The 20,590-nt window shown below is 36.2% G+C and overlaps 1 protein-coding gene across 1 annotated transcript; it reads left to right on the top strand.

Moving 5' to 3' along the window:
* Nucleotides 1-1,312: 1,312 nt before the first annotated feature.
* Nucleotides 1,313-14,969, top strand: LOC104601891 (coatomer subunit gamma-2). Its single transcript, XM_010265399.3, has 18 exons — nt 1,313-1,472; nt 1,901-1,998; nt 2,100-2,150; nt 2,288-2,401; nt 2,486-2,686; nt 2,769-2,870; nt 6,101-6,208; nt 6,296-6,529; nt 7,914-8,164; nt 8,271-8,442; nt 8,586-8,741; nt 9,591-9,641; nt 10,330-10,470; nt 10,550-10,747; nt 10,856-10,987; nt 11,062-11,235; nt 13,448-13,687; nt 14,311-14,969. The coding sequence occupies exons 1-18, from the start codon at nt 1,427-1,429 to the stop codon at nt 14,503-14,505; spliced, it is 2,664 nt and encodes an 887-aa protein (XP_010263701.1). The 5' UTR covers nt 1,313-1,426; the 3' UTR covers nt 14,506-14,969.
* Nucleotides 14,970-20,590: the final 5,621 nt, after the last annotated feature.

The raw sequence follows: 20,590 nt of genomic DNA on the forward strand, positions 1-20,590 counted from the left end.
AAACTCTCTAGTAAAAAAACATACAGCCTTTGTTGAATATAATACGTGGAGTGATCTTAAAGCATACAGCTAGCTGCAGCCACTATTACAATTTTGGCCATGGTTCAAAAATGATATTATGGAATTGGTTTTGAAAAGCAAAACTCAATAATGTTCTGTCCCTTTGACTTCATCTTCTTCCTAACACATGGTTAAATTTGAAGACATTCTTGTCGTCCAAAGGTGCCAGGTGATGCATGGATCAGCTGGTAATTGAGTCCCACTTTCTTCCTCTCCATCTACTCCTAGTAAAATATGGGTTGAGAAAAACGAGTTTGAATCTGAATTCAAACCACTCTCGCCCCCAACCTATCCTAATCCTTTCTCAATTCTAGTGGTAAAATTTGATCCAAGAAGAGTTTGCAAATGTGTGAAGTTGGAGGGATGCAATCCATTCACTTGATGATTAGTGTCATATTACTCTTGTTTATATCACTCGATGTATACTACTCCATCAGCCCATATACAACAACTACCTTCCATTTTCTTTTATGTTGTCACCCATCCATCATCAGTCCATCCACAATAAGCAGCTTCTAAATTCAGTTAAAAACTGAATCGGATAAATCTAATTTTTAAAAACCGAACTTGTCAAATATAAAATCTAACCAAATTGAATTGCCGAAAAACCCTAAAACTAAAATTTTTGGTTCGGTTTTTTGTTAAAACTAAATTTTATTAATATTGCACTAGTACATATTATATATTAAGATATATATATATATATATATATATATATATATTTAGATTATAATATATGTATTTATTAATATTATATATATTGGTGAAATAATATATTAAATTATACATGTTATAATATATATTATATTATATATACAATAAATTTTGGTTAATTTGGTTTTTTAGTTAACCGAATTTTTAATCCTAAAAATTTAAATCGAAACTAAAATTTTATAGGATTAAATTAACCAAACCAAATTAACCGAATTAAACAAACTCAAACTGAAAATTTTGATTCGATTTTTTGGTTTTAACAAAACGATGCTCACCCTAGAGAAAGGCTATGTTCATATATTTTCTAGGTACCACTGTATCATCGGGCCGGGTTTGATAGGGCTGCCCAACCCAAGACCGATGGATCCTTGTAGAGTCGGGTCGTGGCTGGTTTACCATGACCTGACCCACATTTGACATCCTGCTACTGCTAAGAAATAACAATAGATTATAGATGTTTCAACTTTCAACTTTCAACTTTCAATCTGAAGGTTATTTTCGTCATTTTCGACGTTATGTAGTTTTATTTCATTGTCCTCAACTCTAGTCGACCATACTTGAGTCGAGAGAGAGAGAGAGAGAGAGAGGATTGGGAACTCTCTCCTATTTCCACCCGAAGCGCACAGATCTCTCAAAAGCTTCTGATTTCGCCATGGCTCAACCCTTCGTGAAGAAGGATGATGATCGAGACGACGAAGGTAGGTCTCCTAACCCTTGAATCCACGCTTATTTCTACTAATGCCAATCGTGCTGTTTCATTTCACCCACTTATCTATCTTTTATTCCATTCTTTCGTGATTATGTAATCCGCATTAATGTTTAGCTTCATGTTCATGGTTTAGAAGACTTAGATCCGGAATTTTCTTTTAGATCTACTGTTTTCTGCTTAGAAGGGAATTGTGCCTACTTGGTAGATCTGATGCGTAATTCTTATTTTATCCCTTTTCGGTTTTCGAGTTAATTTACATTTTGCTGCTCTTATTGCAATGTAGATGGTATTAGGCATTAAGTTTCCGAATTTATCTGAGCTTCAGAGAGAGATCGTGATTTTATTCATTGATGAACCTATAATTGGCGAATATCTTTTATGGAGCTAATATCCGACGTTGTCATACTTGTTTTGCAGCGGAATACTCCCCCTTTATTGGGATCGAGAAGGGTGCGGTTCTTCAAGAAGCTAGGGTTTTCCACGACCCCCAACTTGATCCCAGGAGATGTTCTCAGGTTCTGCTTTGTCATTTGATTCTGTAACTTGCTTTTCCTGCTTTGTTTGCCCCCAAGAATTGGCTTTTCAATTTCGTATGTTTTTTTTTCTTGGTTCACAGGTCATCACAAAACTCCTGTATTTACTTAACCAAGGAGAAACATTCACAAAGGTCAGATTTCTGCGTAACAGGCATTTTAACAACCCCCTCCCTCGGGATCCAACTCTTATTGCCTGCTGTTTTGGTCCATTTGAATGGTTTGAGTTTGTCTAGTTTGAGCATTTTGTCAATTTTAATGTGATTTATAGGTAGAAGCTACAGAAGTGTTCTTTGCTGTCACGAAGCTCTTTCAATCAAGGGATATAGGACTGAGGAGAATGGTTTATTTGATGATCAAGGAACTTTCCCCTTCAGCTGATGAGGTTATAGGATAAAACTCCTTTCTTTCCATTGCTCCCTTTCACTCCATTGAGGAATTAGGCACTGATTTATCCTCCTTGTCAAAGGTTATTATTGTCACGAGCTCTCTGATGAAGGATATGAACAGCAAGACTGACATGTATAGGGCCAATGCAATTCGAGTTCTCTGTAGAATTACTGATGGGACTCTTCTCACACAAATAGAAAGATATTTGAAGCAAGCAATTGTAGACAAGAATCCTGTTGTGGCCAGTGCTGCTCTTGTTAGTGGGATTCACTTACTTCAGGTACAACTGTATGACCTTCATTGTTGGTATGATATACACAATTGCTGGTTTTCTCTGCTCATGTCATTTACTATTGAAATAGACAAACCCAGAGATTGTGAAAAGATGGAGTAATGAAGTACAGGAAGCTGTTCAGTCACGGGCTGCCCTTGTACAGTTTCATGCTCTGGCTCTTCTCCACCAGGTAACTCTCTCTCTCTCTCTCTCTCTCTCTCTCTTCCTGATTCCTGCTTTCTGTTTCATCCACTTTTATAAGAGAAGCATGTGTTCTTTTCTTATCAGTAAAGAGAAGTATGTTTTCTTATCGTTCCATCACATAAGTTGCAACAGAATAAGTTTTCATGGATTTGTTTTTTCCATAGCCTTAGTTGTATTTAGAAATAGATGTCACATACAGATAGGGCATACCCTGTGGAGAATAGATTATGTCATCAAAGTGGTATCGCCTTTTCTTGATGACTAAATTTTTCAATATTCTTGCCTTTAACACTAACATAACCCCATAAAAGGTTCTATTAGTGGTAAGGGACCAGATGTGCTTGTGAAGAACAGAAGAGGCTAGGAAACTATTAGATAGAGAAGAGAGCAAAGAGGAAGCACCAAGAGATTCGAAATCAGTCAAAGTTCTACAGAAATTAAAACTATAAGTGAGACCTTGCTCCCCTCTAGAGATTACCAAGGAGAGAGAGGGAGGGGCTGGGGATCCACCAAAGGTCTGACAAAAAACTTAATGTGGTGACCATTACCAAGACTATCTCAAAAAAGGAAGAGAAGTTTTGAGAAGTGGACAAGGCCATTGCCCAGAGGCTGTCTTGTTCCAAAGCGAAACACCAAAACCATTCTCTCAAAAAGGCAATGTTCCTTTCAAATAATGCCAACAATTCCTTCTTCCTAGAGAGCCATGTGGGGTAATCCTTGAATTCCATATTTTTAAAACAAGCAGCATATGGAAAATGGTGTTAGGTTCGACGGGGTTCTCCTTTTCTTGGAGAAACCCTTATATGGCCATGGTTTACAAACTGCCTTGGATTCCTAGAGGCCTCGAATCATAGCGCTCCCAAAAATTCTTAAATTTCAGTAAGTGACTCCAAGTAGTATAGTAAAAGGGAAGTTCAGGAGGGGGTGGAAAAATGATTATTCATGTTGGTGGTATAAAACTCATTTGTTGTAGATATCTCATCGTCTTGATAAATAGGTGGTTGGTTGTCAAGGTTTTATTTGGGAAGACTGTCCACATGAAAAAGCACGACTTAGGGGGATTTAGTGGCACAAATTTTGAACATCTGTCCTTCCCTGCTAAATAATTGTGGTCGACTCCAGTTCCCCCTAAAATAAAGGTCTTTTGTTGGGAGGCTGCTAAGCAAATTTTGAGCACCTGTGATAGACTCCAAAGGAAGTGTAATGTGTAAATATCAGTCCCTTTCTCCCCATGTTTGTGGTCTTTTCTGGAAGAATAGGGAGAGTACCAACCATTTTTTTTTTTTGCAGTGCCCTTATACTTCAAAGATTTGGCATTGTTTTTGCTTTTTGATGGGAGAAGTGTGGATAGCACCTTCTAATGTGGTGGACCTGTTTAGGCTACAGGTTTTGAGATGCTCTATTGAAAAAAAGAAAGAAAGAAAGAAAGTTTGGTGGCAGTGTGTGAAAGGGGCAGTGCTATGGGGTTTGTGGTGTGAAAGGAATGGTAGAATCTTTGGAGAAAAATACAAGGAACTGGAGGAGTTTATTGATCCTACAACTATAAGGGCTGCTCACGGACTTAGATCAATAAAGAGTTCAGTGGGATAAAGCTGAATGATCTGCTAGGAGGTTGGAATTTCATTGTGGACTTTAACAACAGGTTACAACAAAGGGTGGTGGAGTGGATCCCACCTGGAGAAGGAAGCTACAAATTAAAGTTTGATGGGTGCTGTCTCGGAAATCCTGGGACTTCTGGAGTTGGAGAAGTAGTCAGGAATTTTGGCGGTAATGTAATTGTCAGCCACTCAGGACCAGCTGGTTTTGGAATCTCTTTGAGGGCAGAACTGTTAGCTCTAGTGCAAGGCATTAAACTGGTGGCTCAGCGGGGTTTTTCAAATATATTAGTTGAAGGGGATTGCCAAACTGTCATTAGATGGATGAATTCTCAGGATCAAGCTCCTTGGCAATTTAGAATGCTGGTGAGATTGGCTCTTTCCTTGGGTACCAGATTGAACATCTCATTCATCTGGGTACCCAGGAGTGCAAATATGATAGCTGATTTTTTGGCTAGGATGGGGGTAGGAAAGGATTGTTTGGACTGGGGATTCCCAGGCCCGGATTGTAACTTATAATCCGGGCCCACCCATCTCATTCGTCTGGGTACCCAGGGTTTTTTGTTTGGTGTTATATCTGCAGTATCTTTTGGGATGTAGAGGATATGTTGTACTTGGCCCACCCACTTTGTCAAGATGGGTGATTTTCACTTTTCATTAATGAAATTTATTTCTGATGCTTATCAAAAAAAAAAAAAAAGTGCCACAAACCCCTTATCAAGGAACAGGAATTTAATACTGCCTAAGAGCGTCTGGCTATTGAGTTTGATACTGGGTTATTGTTTCTTTTCCTTCCCTTTGTCTGGGGCTTTCACATACCATATGGAAGCTTGAAGTTGTGCCCATCTTACTCATTCTGGTGAAAAGTAATTTTAAATAGGAATATAGGAACTTTTTTGCCAAAAGAAAAAGAGCTCCACTTAAAACCAATGAAGAAACAGTACAAGGAGCAATTTGGCTGTCCTGATTACACACTACCATATTTTATTTACAGGCATTATAACTAGTTCATGGGCAGCCATATTCAAAAATCTATTAGCACAGTTAATACATATTATATCAAAAAGCCCCAACAGGTGTAAAGCATTCTCCTTAAGAGTTTTAACAGACCAGTCCACCTCTTCAGTATCTTATAAACTATTTACAACATCCACTGAGTCATGAAATACAAAAGGAGATTTGATATTCAATAAGATCACCTTCAGTCCATCGAGTAGAGCCCACCGTTCTGCTTGAAGGCTTCCTGAAGCTTGAATTCTTCAACTTTCTGCATAAACAGGAGAGTTATTTTTTGTGAGTATAATGTAACCTGTTGCCGCAATCCCCATGTCAGGCATGAAAGAGCCATAAATATATAGGAAAAACTTAATTGATGAAATCAGATGATGATTATGATATAATTTAGTACTTTGATTTGTTGTTAAAATTTTGGTTTATTTTCATACAAATCTGACTTCTGGTGTTCTTCTAGTTTTAAAATCCATACCATTTTATAGATTAAAAATGATAATGATCTACTTCTATCTTCATGGGAAGCTTGTAACTGGCTTATTCTTTTGATTAATGAAATCTTGCTTACTTATAAAAAAAATAATGATCTACTTCTATTATTGACTTGCAGATACGGCAGAATGATCGATTAGCTGTTAGCAAGCTAGTTACCAGCTTGACAAGGGGATCGGTTCGTTCACCTTTGGCACAATGCCTCCTCATTCGTTATACAAGCCAGGTGCATTCATCTTATTGAAACATTGTGTGGTAAAACTTGCAATGCGGTTAGTCCATCATATCTTAGCATTATTGAGCATTCATGCAGGTAATACGTGAGTCAGGCCTTAACACACAGACAGGAGATCGTCCCTTTTATGATTATCTTGAGGGTTGTCTGCGACATAAAGCGGAAATGGTTATTTTTGAAGCTGCTAGAGCAATAACAGAGCTGAGTGGTGTAACCAGTCGAGAACTGACTCCTGCTATCACTGTACTGCAACTCTTTTTGAGTTCATCAAAACCAGTACTTCGTTTTGCTGCTATTCGCACTCTAAATAAGGTTTACTCTTTTGCACTTTCCTTTTTGATAGATCTTAGTACTTCTATCTTCAATATGGTATTTGTGAGATGCATTTCAAAGTAATTTAATTTTGGTTATACATATTCTCTAGTTCCTGTCTCTCCTCCATTAGTTTTTCCCTTCCTCTAAATGGATTTATCTAAAAGGGTTCACGGATTTGTGGGTCCTGAGAGTTATCTTTCACTTTAAAAAAATATGGAACAGGTGCTAAATTGTTTTGGTGGTGAAATCATCTTAATAGAAATCAATTTTTTAGGCTGAGAACTTGTAAGATATTTTCAATGAAAAAAGGGGAAGGAGCTATAACTCTAATGCAGTGGGAAAATAGATGCCTTGAAGAGGCAAACAGCACCCCTTCGCCCCCCACCCAAAAAAAAAAAACCAAAAGGAAAATTATCAATGAAAATAAGACCAACAAAATTCAGTCTACCTGAGGATTTTAGTGCTCCAATCCAAAACACTTTACAGTACCCTTCCTTTGCGAGACTATCTGCTTCACAGTTGTCAAGGCCAGAAGGCCTGCATGGGTGACAGGGAAGCACCTTACTTTTTACAAATAAAAGATTTAGTTTGCATGATTTCAACACAAAAACATGTGCAATTGTAAATATTTTATGTCATTGCTGGAGCTCCAATCTTTTGAAAGAAACTATAAAAGCATCCAATCTTTTGATGTGCCTTCTGGTAGATTGCTAATTAAACTGTTACTTTTAAAAGTTGTGTCATTGTGGTGGTTTGCAATTACAATAAATTGACTAGAAGTTGCAGCCATATTGTTGTGATTGAAGGCTCATTCGGTGAATAGCTTGTGTCCCTAGCATTCTTAAATGCTGAGAATGTAAGGGTATGTGTCGTTTGAATTTCTGTTATATGTTAAGCCATTTTCTGTTCCACATGAATTTAAGGGTAGAAAAGTCATTGTATGTCATATGTCTTGTATAGATCTGTCCCAACAAGCCTCTATAACAGAAACTCTGTGCCACATGAGTTTCTGTTATATGTTAAGCCATTTTCTGTGCCACATTGAGTTTCTGTTATAGGGGCAGATCAGACATTTTGCACTTAATACATGCACTTATTTATAGTGGTTGACTGGGAGCAGGAGTCTAGCTTTTTCCTCCCTTTGAATAACATTAGAATTCTTTCTTCTTCTCTTCTACTCTGTGAACTTCAAGAATACCATATTCTAATCTAAAAACATCAGAACACTAGAAGGATAACTGTTTGGGGAACTTCAAATATATGATTTTCAGTTTCTGTAGGAATATGAGATTGTGAACAAACCCACCTTGACTAGATCATTATCTCCCCTGACATAGTGTTCTGATTATTTCTTTCATTGTTTCTTTTTTGACTTTTGCAGGTCGCAATGACACATCCTATGGCAGTTACAAACTGCAATATAGATATGGAGAGCTTAATTTCAGATCAGAACAGAAGCATTGCAACACTTGCTATTACTACACTTTTGAAGACAGGAAATGAATCGAGTGTTGATCGTCTGATGAAACAGATAACTAACTTCATGTCAGATATTGCAGATGAGTTCAAGATTGTGGTTGTGGAAGCTATTCGGTCATTGTGCCTAAAGTTTCCACTTAAGTATCGAACATTGTGAGGGATCTTGGATTTTACCTGGAAAAGTTCTTTTCTTACTGTTTTGAACTCTTGGTTCTATGACATGCTTCTTGCTTTAGTTATTTTCAATCTTCTTTTTCAGGATAAACTTCCTAAGCAACATTCTTAGAGAAGAAGGGGGATTTGAATACAAGAAGGCAATTGTTGACTCCATTGTTATCCTTATAAGAGATATACCAGATGCCAAAGAAAGCGGATTATTTCACCTTTGTGAATTTATTGAGGACTGTGAATTCACATATTTGTCTACTCAGGTGGACATTTCTCCCTCAATATTTGCCTACACAATTGTTGAACTGCTTGAATTTGAATAGTTTTCCCTCAATTTTATGTATATTTTGGTTCACATTTTTGCATCTACTGTATTATAATATGTATTTACTTGTTACTCTTCTAGATCCTACATTTTCTGGGAAATGAAGGGCCAAAGACATCAGATCCCAGTAAATATATCCGGTATATCTATAATCGGGTTATTCTTGAGAATGCAACTGTTCGGGCCAGTGCTGTTAGTACCTTAGCAAAGTTCGGTGCTATGGTTGATTCTTTGAAGGTAATTTCACACTTCATTAGTTTTTAACATCCACCATTAGGGGTGATCATGGGCCAAGCTGGGCCCGGGCCGGGCTTAACACCAATTATAAGGGCTTTAAGCTAGGTCTGGGCTCAGCCCGGCCCTCACCCCGGGCCTAGATTGCAAGCCCAAGCCCAGCCCTACATGGGCTTGGGATGGGCTTACGGGCTTTCCGGGCCTAATGAGTAATGACTTTGGGCCCAGGACATCAAATAATAAAATTTAATTTATTTAAAGTTTTTAAATTAAATAATATGTAAATGTAATACATACAAAAAAATCACATAACCCAAAGTTAAATTGGGCTTGGCTAGGCTTTAGGCCTATGGCACAAAAAACAAGGCATGGGCCTCATTTAATTGTTAGACTTGATTTGGCTTGGGTTACCTATCGTTTTATAGATGAAGGCAAGGCATTCATTCCTATTCTTGGGAAATGTGGGACTTAGAACAACATTAAATAGTTAATGCAACCATTGAATGTTTTCCCAAGTCCCATATTGCTTGGGGAATGAGAATGAAGGCTTTTCCTTCACCTATATAAGGCCTTGCTTGGGAGGACACATCTCATACTTGAATTGACTCAAGTGTTGACATATGTGTTGGCACATTTCAATTCATAAACAATTATTTTTATGTTAAAAGTAATACTCAACTTATATATATATTGCGGGTCGGGCCAGGCCTAGACCGGGCTTGACGTATTAGGCCCAAGCCCAGAAATTTGTGGGCTGGGCCAGGCCAGGCCAAGAATGATCACCCCTATCCACCATTCAGCAGTTGATTAGTTAATTAACACAAGTTGAAACAATCGGACTACTTTTTGCAGCCTCGAATATTTGTTCTGCTGAGACGGTGCCTCTTTGACAGTGATGATGAAGTAAGTCTCAGTATAATCTTTAAATGTCGTGTCTAATGAAGTTGATTGATATGTACTTTATGCCTGGGGAGTAATTTCATTTGACTCATGAAATCATGTGTGAATTAATTGATGCAAAACAAGTTTCACTTTTTTTTGTCTTTCTGAACTACAATATGCATTGCATTTCTTTTATCACCAACAAAAAAAACTTCATTAGCAGTCAAGAGGGCAATATTGAAAGCAATAGGCATGGAAATGAAAAGCCTGTGAAAAAAAGATGGCTTGGACATTGTTTATTTAGAATTTATGTTTGGTGGTGGTTTCTCTTGCAAAGATATATCTGCTAGGTATTTATATATTAATGCACATTAAAGTTTATCTTTTTGTTTTTTTGCATTATTGTGCTTGAATCTGGGATAAAGGATCTAAAACTTTGTTTGGTCTGTACTCATAGTAGACTATGTAAATTGGATATATAGCTACTGGAAAATTGAGTTAATTCAAACTCAATGCTTTCCTGGGAATATGGATCCAAAATGAACCATAAGAGTTGGGTTTGTTCCTTGAGGATTTTTGTGATTGAATTCAACTTCTTCAACTTGCCATTGGAATGAAAACATCATCTTGGTTTAAAGCAAGCCTGTTTTTTTTATGGCTTCTGTCTTTCTTTGCTTGGTAGTATTTTCACATGCTAACCTGTTCACAGGTTCGTGATAGGGCAACACTCTATCTAAATACACTTGGAGGTGGTGATGGTTCCATTAATGGAAACAAAGAAGTGAAGGACTTCCTCTTTGGGTCTCTGGATGTTCCGTTGGTCAATTTGGAGATGAGCTTGAAGAACTATGTATGTCTTCCACTGGGCTTTCTTTCGTGTTTTTCAGTGGTTTATTTTTTGACATCATATATGTATGTTTTGGATGCAGGAGCCTTCAGAAGAACCTTTTGACATTGATTCTGTACCCAGGGAGGTTAAATCACAGCCTCTTGCTGAGAAGAAAGCCCCTGGGAAAAAGCCAACTGGGTTGGGTGCTCCGCCTAGTGGTCCCACATCCACTATTGATGCTTATGAAAAGATGCTATCCTCCATCCCTGAATTTTCAAGCTTTGGAAAGCTTTTCAAGGTTCTTTTGATTGATCTTAACACAAGTGCACAGTGTTGTTTGTGTTTAATATGTTGAAAATTGAGGATTCATTTGTTTTTGCCTCCTTATTTTATTTTATTTTTTCAGTCATCGGCACCTGTAGAGCTCACAGAAGCTGAAACCGAATATGCTGTTAATGTTGTCAAGCACATCTATGATGGGCATGTTGTATTCCAGTACAACTGCACAAACACTATTCCTGAACAACTATTGGAAAACGTATGCTTAATGCTGAACCCATGTTTGTTTCCTATATCATTGAGAATTTGTAATAATCTTGCTCTCATTACCAGGTCACTGTTATTGTGGATGCTTCTGAGGCTGAGGAATTTTCTGAAGTTACATCCAAGCCTTTAAGATCATTACCTTATGACTCACCAGGGCAGACTTTTGTTGCATTTGAAAAGCCAGTTGGAGTTCCTGCTATTGGGAAATTCTCAAATATGCTTAAGTTCATCGTTAAAGAGGTATGTCCTCTCCTCACAAAAGAAAAAAAGTCCTCTACATGTTAGCCTCCTAGTGTTCCTACTATGTTTACCTTTTCTCAAATCTGGCCAATATTGTAAGCAGAGTGAGCTACTAGCCTGAGCCAGCTGGTGAAGATGTTCTTATAGTCTACTACTTCACATCTTCACCTACTTACTAACCATCATCTGGACCTGTATATACATATTCCTAGGCGAGAGATAAGATGTTACAATCTTGTATTGGCACAAATCCTACAACTGTTGACTCTTATTTTATGGTGGTATTTTTAACAGATATTGCCTGGATGTTTATAACCTACTATCATATGTTTATTTTTCTCATATTCTTTGTAACTATTTAATATATTTTTCTAATGGAGGGTTATGAGGAATCTTCCTCTCAGAATTGGAAACCATACAATCTCAAATCCTTCCAACTTTTTGTAAATGTTAACAAGTTTTAAAATGCCTGTTGATGGAAATGTTGATCACCTAGGAATAGAAAATGCATCTGAAAAAATTTATAGAAATCTTGAAAACATTGTGAAATCTTTGGAAATAGACAATGGTATTTTAAAAATGAAAAAAGAAACTTAGATGTACTCTTTTAAAATTATGGTGTTATTATAAATTTGTTGTATAAAAACAAGGATTGGAAAGTAAATAGACAAAGGTACTGCTATTGGAGCTACCTATAGTCTCTGAGAGTCAAACTTATAGTTTCATATTAAAATCCAAAGTACATATATATTGACGACAAATGTGTGAACTCATAAGTCTAAATTACCTTAAGAACTACAAGATTATTTGTAGAACATAAAAAATAATGGAAGATGATGTTCCAATAGAAATAACAATGCTACTTTATACATTTATATTTAATAGAGTCATCTTTATTAATCTATTATTTTAACTTTTCTTTTTAATAAATATTAATTTTGATGAATATAATTATGTATTTATACAAGTATATAAACTTACTTGAATATGTAATACTATATCATGCTTATGGATGAATACATCTATTGACATTTTGGTCCGACCTTCTCAAAAGAAAATGCATTCATGCAGGCTGATATGATAAATTTTGATTGAATAATACAATATTTGACCAAGTCTGCATCTCCTACCTACAGGATGCTACAGCCACACATCTGGAGCATCTCTCATACCATACATGTATATTTCATTTCATGGGGAGATGTTCCCAATGTGTTGCTGTGGTGTGCTGTGGGTAGGAAATCCGGAGTATATTTGATCGTTTTTTTGGAATTTTAAAATACCTTAAAAGTTTCTGTTGGTAGGGCTGAAAACTGAAAAATATTGGTTAACATTCCTGACATATGTTGACTTTCACAACCGTGAATGTCAGTCTTATCACTGTTTAGTGTATCTCTTAACAATGCCCCAATTCAGTTGGTCAGATCTCTGGCTTGTTGTACTTGTAGCAGAGACTTGGGGTTGCATCCTGCCTTCACCAAGGTTGGGGGTTATGGGTTTGGGGGGATGGGCTACCCCCATTGTATAGCACCATGGAACAAAAAAACAAAAGAAGAAAAAAAAACAAAAAAAAAAAAAACCCAATCTCCTGAGAGAAGTTATTTTGTTTTGATAATACCCAAATGGTAATTCTGCTCTCTTGTTCAACTGATCAATGATGTTAATCTTTTAGGTGGACCTGGTGAAAAGCTTACAAGTGGCCTAGTGTAACTACATTTTTATACATTGTAACAATTTGGTTGCATGCATTTTTTTATTAACTTGTGAGAAAGACTAGCAAATATTAGATTACTTAATCCTTTATCCACTCTTTGGTGACTCAGAGATTCAAGTAAGGTGCTTTTAAATTATGAAAGCAACAAATGAAATGTAAGGCCCAAAAGATAGATGCACTGGCTGTAGTCATAGAATTTATTCTACAACTCAACTCAGCCTTAATTCCAACATTTTATTTTTGATAACTGCCTCTTAATTTCAACTATTTGGAATTAAACCTTTTCTTACAGACTTGGGTCAAGTACTTGATAAATCCAAGGCATATTCTAATCCACTTGTGCAAATTGATTGGTAGGGTGAGAATTTATGTAATGGGGTTTCTAAATTAAGGTTTTCCTGATTTACAAGATGAAAAGTGAAAGACATCAATAAACAATCTTCAGTTATTTGGTTTGTATGCTCAGATGATTTTTTGTTTTGTATTGCCTTCTGTCAGGTTGATCCATCTACTGGTGAAGCAGAAGAAGATGGTGTTGAAGATGAATATCAGCTGGAGGACCTTGATGTTGTTGCTGCAGATTATATGTTGAAAGTGGGGGTCTCTAATTTTAGAAATACATGGGAAAGCATGGGACCAGATTGTGAGCGGGTTGATGAGTATGGCCTTGGTGTAAGGGAGAGCTTGGCAGAGGCTGTTGGTGCTGTCATTGACATTCTTGGCATGCAGCCCTGTGAGGTAAATCTTTTCTATTGGATTCTTTTGGTCTCTTCAAGCACCTTAAAGTTGCCCTGTGATTACTTAGATCTCATACTTTTTCCGATATTTTGACTCCTATTAGAAGATGCCGTGGCAAAGAAGTTGGTATTTTCCATCTCTTTGCAATTGCATCAACTTCTATATACAATTTTTAACTAATATGACCAAAAGGATTTCAATCTTTTAGTCCTTTTGAGGGCCTGTGTGAAGTGAAATGCTATCTTTTAATTCGTCTTTTTAGGGAATGTGGAGTGGATAACGTAACTGGAAGTCAGCCATTTGTTACTGGTATAACACATGGCACATTGCTTACTATGCAAGGAACCTGTGGTTCTTTGGATCAATCCTGATAGAGATGCTTTCTGACCAACTTGATAGGCCAGTTGGTGTTTTTATTATCACTAGGTCCAGATACCAAGTTTCCTGTTAGAAACGTGTCACCTGTTTCATTGATTTTTTTTCTCTTCAACAAATAGTCCAGTAGAAGTTTAAGGTGATTTGCTATATCTAGATATTAATTTTATTCCTTCTTTTGCCCTTCACTATCCTGAAGAGTCAACTAACCAGAAGCTTCTGAAATGCTTCCTGTGTCTGTTTTACAGGGCACTGAAGTTGTACCAAGCAATTCGAGGTCACACACATGCCTGTTGTCTGGTGTGTTTATAGGCAATGTCAAGGTGCTTGTCCGGTTGTCATTTGGAATTGATGGGCCCAAGCAGGTTGCCATGAAGCTGGCCGTTAGGTCTGAAGATCAAACAGTCAGCGATGCCATCCATGAGATCATTGCCAGCGGCTGATGGCAGCAGCTTTCATATTGTTGGACTTGATTGTCACCTTTTTCTGCTCCTTGGTTGAGTGAGGCTGGAGAAATAGAGTTACCGGTGGTATTATAGCTAATGTCGACCTCAAACTAAAAGTTTGGACTTTGGAAGAAGCAGAGATCTGTTCCAGGTTAGCAATTCCAGTTTTTCTGGGAGGGGAGTTTGGATCCATACAGGGAACCCTTTTTTTTTCTTCCTTTCCCGGGGGGGGGGGGGGGCGTAGGTTGTGTGTATTCATGATTGATACAGTTCTTTTATAGACTGGAAATTTAGGTAATATAGTGAATGATTCCATTTTTCAGATCCATTTACCATCAGTTTTCCTGTAATGTGGATTCGGTATATAGGCCGTCCTGTAAGTTGGTATTAGACCAAGTATTTGATTAAACTGGGCATTGAATAGGGGGCTTCTAACCAAATATCATATGGTTTTTCCTAAAGAAGTTTTATTTTTCTCATAGTGCAGTTAGTAGCAGAGGGGAACCATAAACCGTTGTCCAATTCGTTCCGGAAGATTTAAATGGAAAGATACATTACATGCGCATTATATGGCAACACAAGCAAACAAGGACGGAGTAGGACTGTATTATGTGGTTAGGGCAATAATTCAGAACGCAACTCCTAGCGCCTCCAATGGCAATTTAGCATTTGAGAAATTTGACCTTCGTCCACGGTTCTTGTCCATCAAAGATCACCGGAGACCTGCACCGCATCTTTATGTTCTCCCATAAGACTTCTTGCATCTCTACGCTTTCAGAGTTGCAGTCTTGTTGATCTCTGTCCTTGTCACAAGGCTTAACATATCACTACACAGAGCAATGACTACTTCCATTTCTTTTCACGGCTGAACTTGAACCCCTGTGGAATCTGGTGTTTATGACTCCTTCACACGCTATAACAATCCTTTAGGCATAAAGAGCAATTCTAGCAGGCAGCTCAGCTGCTATTTTTCATCTCCCTATGGGCAGCGAAACCCATGAAGATGTTATTGGCTGCTATTTTCATCTCCACATATTAGGATCTGGCAATCCTCCTGCTTAATGTATTTCAATAAAATAGTAGTACTGTAGTATTTGGCGGAAAAAAAAAAAAGAGAATAGTAGTCCTTTTAGGAAAATGACATCCTTTCTTTTTTCCCAACTAGATAAAGCGAAAGTCGATACCCTCAAGGTTTAAAGTATTGGAAATGCCAAGTGTATCGGAAAGGCAATTTTAAGAGATGTATCAAGATACGCTTTGAAACACTATAAGTACTTTAATAAATCATAAAAATACATAACAACACTAAATATAAGACCTAAATGAGGTGTATATACATTAAATTAATATATTTTAATGGTTTTATGAAAAAATATATTATAGTTAATTATAATTTCATTAAAAATCCTATACTTAACTATAATTTATAAATTATAATTCTTAAGTTTTAATGTTTAATGGGATGGGAAAAAACCAACTCTCTTATCCAACCATAAAATATGCATTAACACAACTTCTAAGTGAAAATATACTTAATAATTAATTATTATTTATTTTTAAAAAATAATAAAAATAAATAAAAATTATATATTATATTCAAAAATAGTTATTAAATAAAATTTTTAATTGCTTTGTGGAATATATGATAGATCATCCATAGAATTATAATATATTCAATCATTATGATCAAATGATAAAATATAATTATTTTTTAATTCTGTAAATATAAAAATAAAAAATATTAAAGAAGAAATTTCAATTGGTGTGGTCAAACAATAAAATATAATTAATTATTATTTAGTTTTATTCTAAAAATATAAAAAATCAAAAATATATATATATTAAAGAAGAAATTTCCATTGCTCTATAGATATGATAGATAAATCTATAGATCTAAAACATATTTAGTCTTTATACGCAAAGAAAAAATTATATTTTCAAATTTTTTGTTAATTTATATTTTTCTCAAATATCTCATGAAATTTCCATAAATCTACAGATAACACAAAAAAAAATTTGGTTTTGGATGTAAGAAATGTAGATTGACATAAATTTATACATTCAAGAAAAAATAAACCATAAGATATTATAAAAAACTGAAAAAAATTTACTTATTTTTTACCATATTTTTTCAAAATTTGGAAAATCTTCAAAAAAATAACGATTCACACTTGTTTCTTGCAAAATTTTGCAAATCTAACACTCTATGAATGAGGTTTGGAGTTTTAGAGTCATTTGGGGGGTGAAAGAATCTTACTTTTCCCCCTTATTTTTTTTTTTGGTTTTTGGTCGTATCTTTTTTGTTGATACGCTACCAATACACCTCCGATACCCCCCCGATATGCCCCTGATACACCCCCGATATGTATGAAAAAAGGCGATGCACACGATTTCCATATGTATCTCGTATCTATTTTTAAAAGATACGATACGATATGCCCCGTATCAAGTGTATTGTATTGAAATTTTAAACCTTGAACACCCTTTGAACTTTCAAAGCCTAATAGGCTTTTAGCTATGGAATCCACTTGGTAAACTTTGCTTCCAAAACATGCTTTTTAAAGTAAAAGTACAAATTGGGTGTTTAATAACACCAATTTGCTTTTGGACTTTTATAGACACATGCGACCATGATATTGAGCATAATAAAATCATAGAACATCTGTATATTAAGCCCTATTAATTATCATAAAGGATAGCCCACATTGAACTAGTTCTAACCACCATTCAACCTACACATTGGAAGAAAAACAACTACTAATAGTTTTATGCAGATCATTGTAACAAGCAATAATAACACCATGCAATTTAAAAATCCAACAATAATGCAACATAATATGTTGCAACCACAACATACCCATATCATCCATTGGAGTATAATAAATAACAGACTCATTGGAATATAAAAATAGACTCACTCCATTGGAACATTCATAACAATAGAATCAAAATTCACATGTGGTATCAAGGAAATAATGAAAGAAATTAATGCTAAAAAATCACATGTGGTATCAAGGAAATAATGAAAGAAATTAATGCTAAAAAATCACATGTGGTATCAAAACCAACCCATCTGAACTGGTTTCAAAAAAAAAAAAAGTAAAACCTAAAAAAACTACCGATATAGCCCGGTACACCGAACAATATTTTGAACCTTGTAATAAACTATTGAACAACCCCCTAAAAATATGAAAAATTGAATCAAACCAGAGAAACCAAACAAAAAAAATCTAGTTAATCAAATCAATCACTTCGGTATTTTTAAAACCGGTACTACTTCAATTTTCAGTTAACCTATAAAAAAACAATGATTAATCGAACCAATTGGAAAGCTTTTGTTGCCATCAATCGAAACCCTTTGCTCAACCCCAGACTGTTCAACTTCTTCAAGGTAGAAGACAATGAACAATATTTTTTTATGAAGGGTAGTTTTGATATTTTCAAAAATTTTAGGTTGCATATGTCATCACGTGATCAGATAATTAACGGTCGGTTAACGATAGGGACCAACATGACACTTTTTGAAAGTTTGGATCCACTTTAGTACCCTAAATTTTGGGGGTAGTGTAAGTTAGTACCCGACCTTTCAAACGTGTCACTGCAATACCATGCTTACAATCATGTAAAAAGACAAAAATGCCCTTAACCTATCATCTAATTTTCTTATAATTGGTATCCAAATGCGTCACCAATTCTCTCTAGATTCGTTTTTCAATGTGCAAAACTCCTCTTCGCAAAGAATTGCCTACAAGGTAATCCTCTTGGCACCGATTTGGTTGCCACACTGGCCTCCTTAGATGTGCAAAATCTCATGCATCTTGAACTGTAAATGGAAGTAGGCGAAGAGATATGATGATGAAACATGAGTTAAAGCTGATCCTTTTATTGTTTTATCAAAACAAAGCAAACACCAGGGACAGAAAAATAAACACCCAATAAATGAACCTTACCTTGGAGAGAGATCAAGAAGAGCATTTTCCCTGCGATCAGCGTTTGCATTAACGGAAGAAGCGCTTGAACCGTCATAAGGAGGGTTGAGCGGAAGTGCTTTGGGCAGATTCGCCATCAATGGTCGTGAATCGTTTTTGATACTCAAGTTTCTTCTCGGAGTCGGAGGGAGAAAGAGGAGAGGTGACGATGTTTTTTATTATTTAGGCCCCGTTTGGTTCGCGGGAATAGGGGTTTGGAATCGGAATCGGAATGGGGTATTCCGGTTCCAACTGTTTGGTTGGACAGAATCAGAATCTCATCCCCATTTCTGCTGGAATGGCATTTTCCTATTTGAGGGAATGGCCATTCTCTGTCCCCCCCTTGGGAATGAAATCCCATTCCTGCTGATTTTAATTTCTATTTACATTCCTATCTGAATCAAACAGATTATGGGAATGGATAATTCCGATTCTGATTCCAAAAAGATTTCGATTCCAATTCCAATTCTGATTCTGAATGCGAACCAAACGGACCCTTTTCCTCTTATGCCTTTCATGTTAGTACAAAAAAAATCTTGATAGTTAGAACCTAAAACTAGTATCGAAGATCTCTTCGGTCTTCGCTTCCCGAGTCCGATTTATTATTTCCAAGGGAGGCGTCGAGGCAGAGATGGGGCCTAACTAGCAGCAAGATAGAGAAGCATTTGGGGGATTTCCGGCATGGCAGCATATAGCCAGCGGGGTGGAAGTGTGATTTCTAGCATGGCATGTAGCAGCTATGGGCCCTCACAGATCCAAGGTTGGTACATACTTTTGGGTGTGAATGTTAGGCGTTTGTGAAGAGTTCAGATTTGTGCCCCACAAAGGGCCGGGGTGCCCCACAACATCCAACAGCACATCCCTGTCGTGTATTAGGAACATCTCTCGATGATAGTACAGAATCGATAATGTCATCATCGGGAGATATTCCCAATACACGGTAGGGATATGTTGTAGGACATTGTGGGGTGCAACACATCATCTGTGAAGTCCTTGTTGCCTTCAATCTCTCTTTCCTGTTATGCGAATGAAAAACTTTTATCACCGTCAATTGAAACCCTTTTGCTTAACCCCAAACTATTCAACTTTTTGAAGGTAGAAGACAATGAACACTATCTTCTTTTGAAGGGTAGTTTTGACATTTTCAAAATTTTTAAGTTGTACATATCATCATGTGATCAGATAACCGACCGTTGATTAACAATAGGGACCAACTTGACACCTTTTGAAAGTTTGGGTATTGCATTGACATGTTCGGTTACTAAGTTGACACTACCCCCAAAGTTTAGGGTACTAAAGTGGAATTTTCCCCATATATTTTCTATATATATGATATATAAACTATATGCAATATATATTTTATACATATGTAGTATTTATAATATTTGTGTTATATATTTATTTGTAATATATATTAGGGAAAATTCCTGATCAGTACCCTGTATTTTGGCTCGAGTGACAATTTGGTCCCCAAACTTTAAAATGCGACAATCCAATACCCAAACTTTCAAAATGTGACAATCCAGTACTCAAGCTTTCAAAATGTGACAATCCAGTACTCAAGCTTTCAAAATGTGACAATCCAATACTTGCCGTTAACTAGTCCATTAATCAGCCGTTAAGTGATATTTGAAAAGTCAAAAATGCCCTTTGAATGCCATCTAATTCTCTTTGTCAACCATCCAAACATTGATAAAAAATTGAACAGTCCCAAATCCTAGTCTCTTCTATTCAAAAAAGTTGGTGACTGTTTAGAAGAATCTAGAATTTGGGACTATTCGTTTTATTATCAATGTTTGGATGGTTGATAAAGAGAATTAGATGTCATTCTTAGGGCATTTTTGACTTTTCAAGTGTCACTTAACGGTTGATTAGCGAACTAGTTAACGATAGGTACTGATTTGTCATATTTTAAAAGTTCGGATACTGGATTGTCACATTTTAAAAGTTTAGGTATTGAATTGTTGCATTTTAAAGTTTGGTACTGATCAAGAATTTTCCCCATATATTATAAATATAAAAAACCAAAGAATCGAATTGGTTAACTGGTTAATCGGTTGATTCGATTCGGTTTCAAAATTATTCGGACGGTTCGGTTAACCGAACTGTAAACA

The sequence above is a fragment of the Nelumbo nucifera genome, chromosome 1, assembly GCF_055504915.1.
Source record: "Nelumbo nucifera cultivar China Antique chromosome 1, China Antique-T2T, whole genome shotgun sequence".
In the NCBI taxonomy this organism is placed as follows: Eukaryota; Viridiplantae; Streptophyta; class Magnoliopsida; order Proteales; family Nelumbonaceae; genus Nelumbo; species Nelumbo nucifera.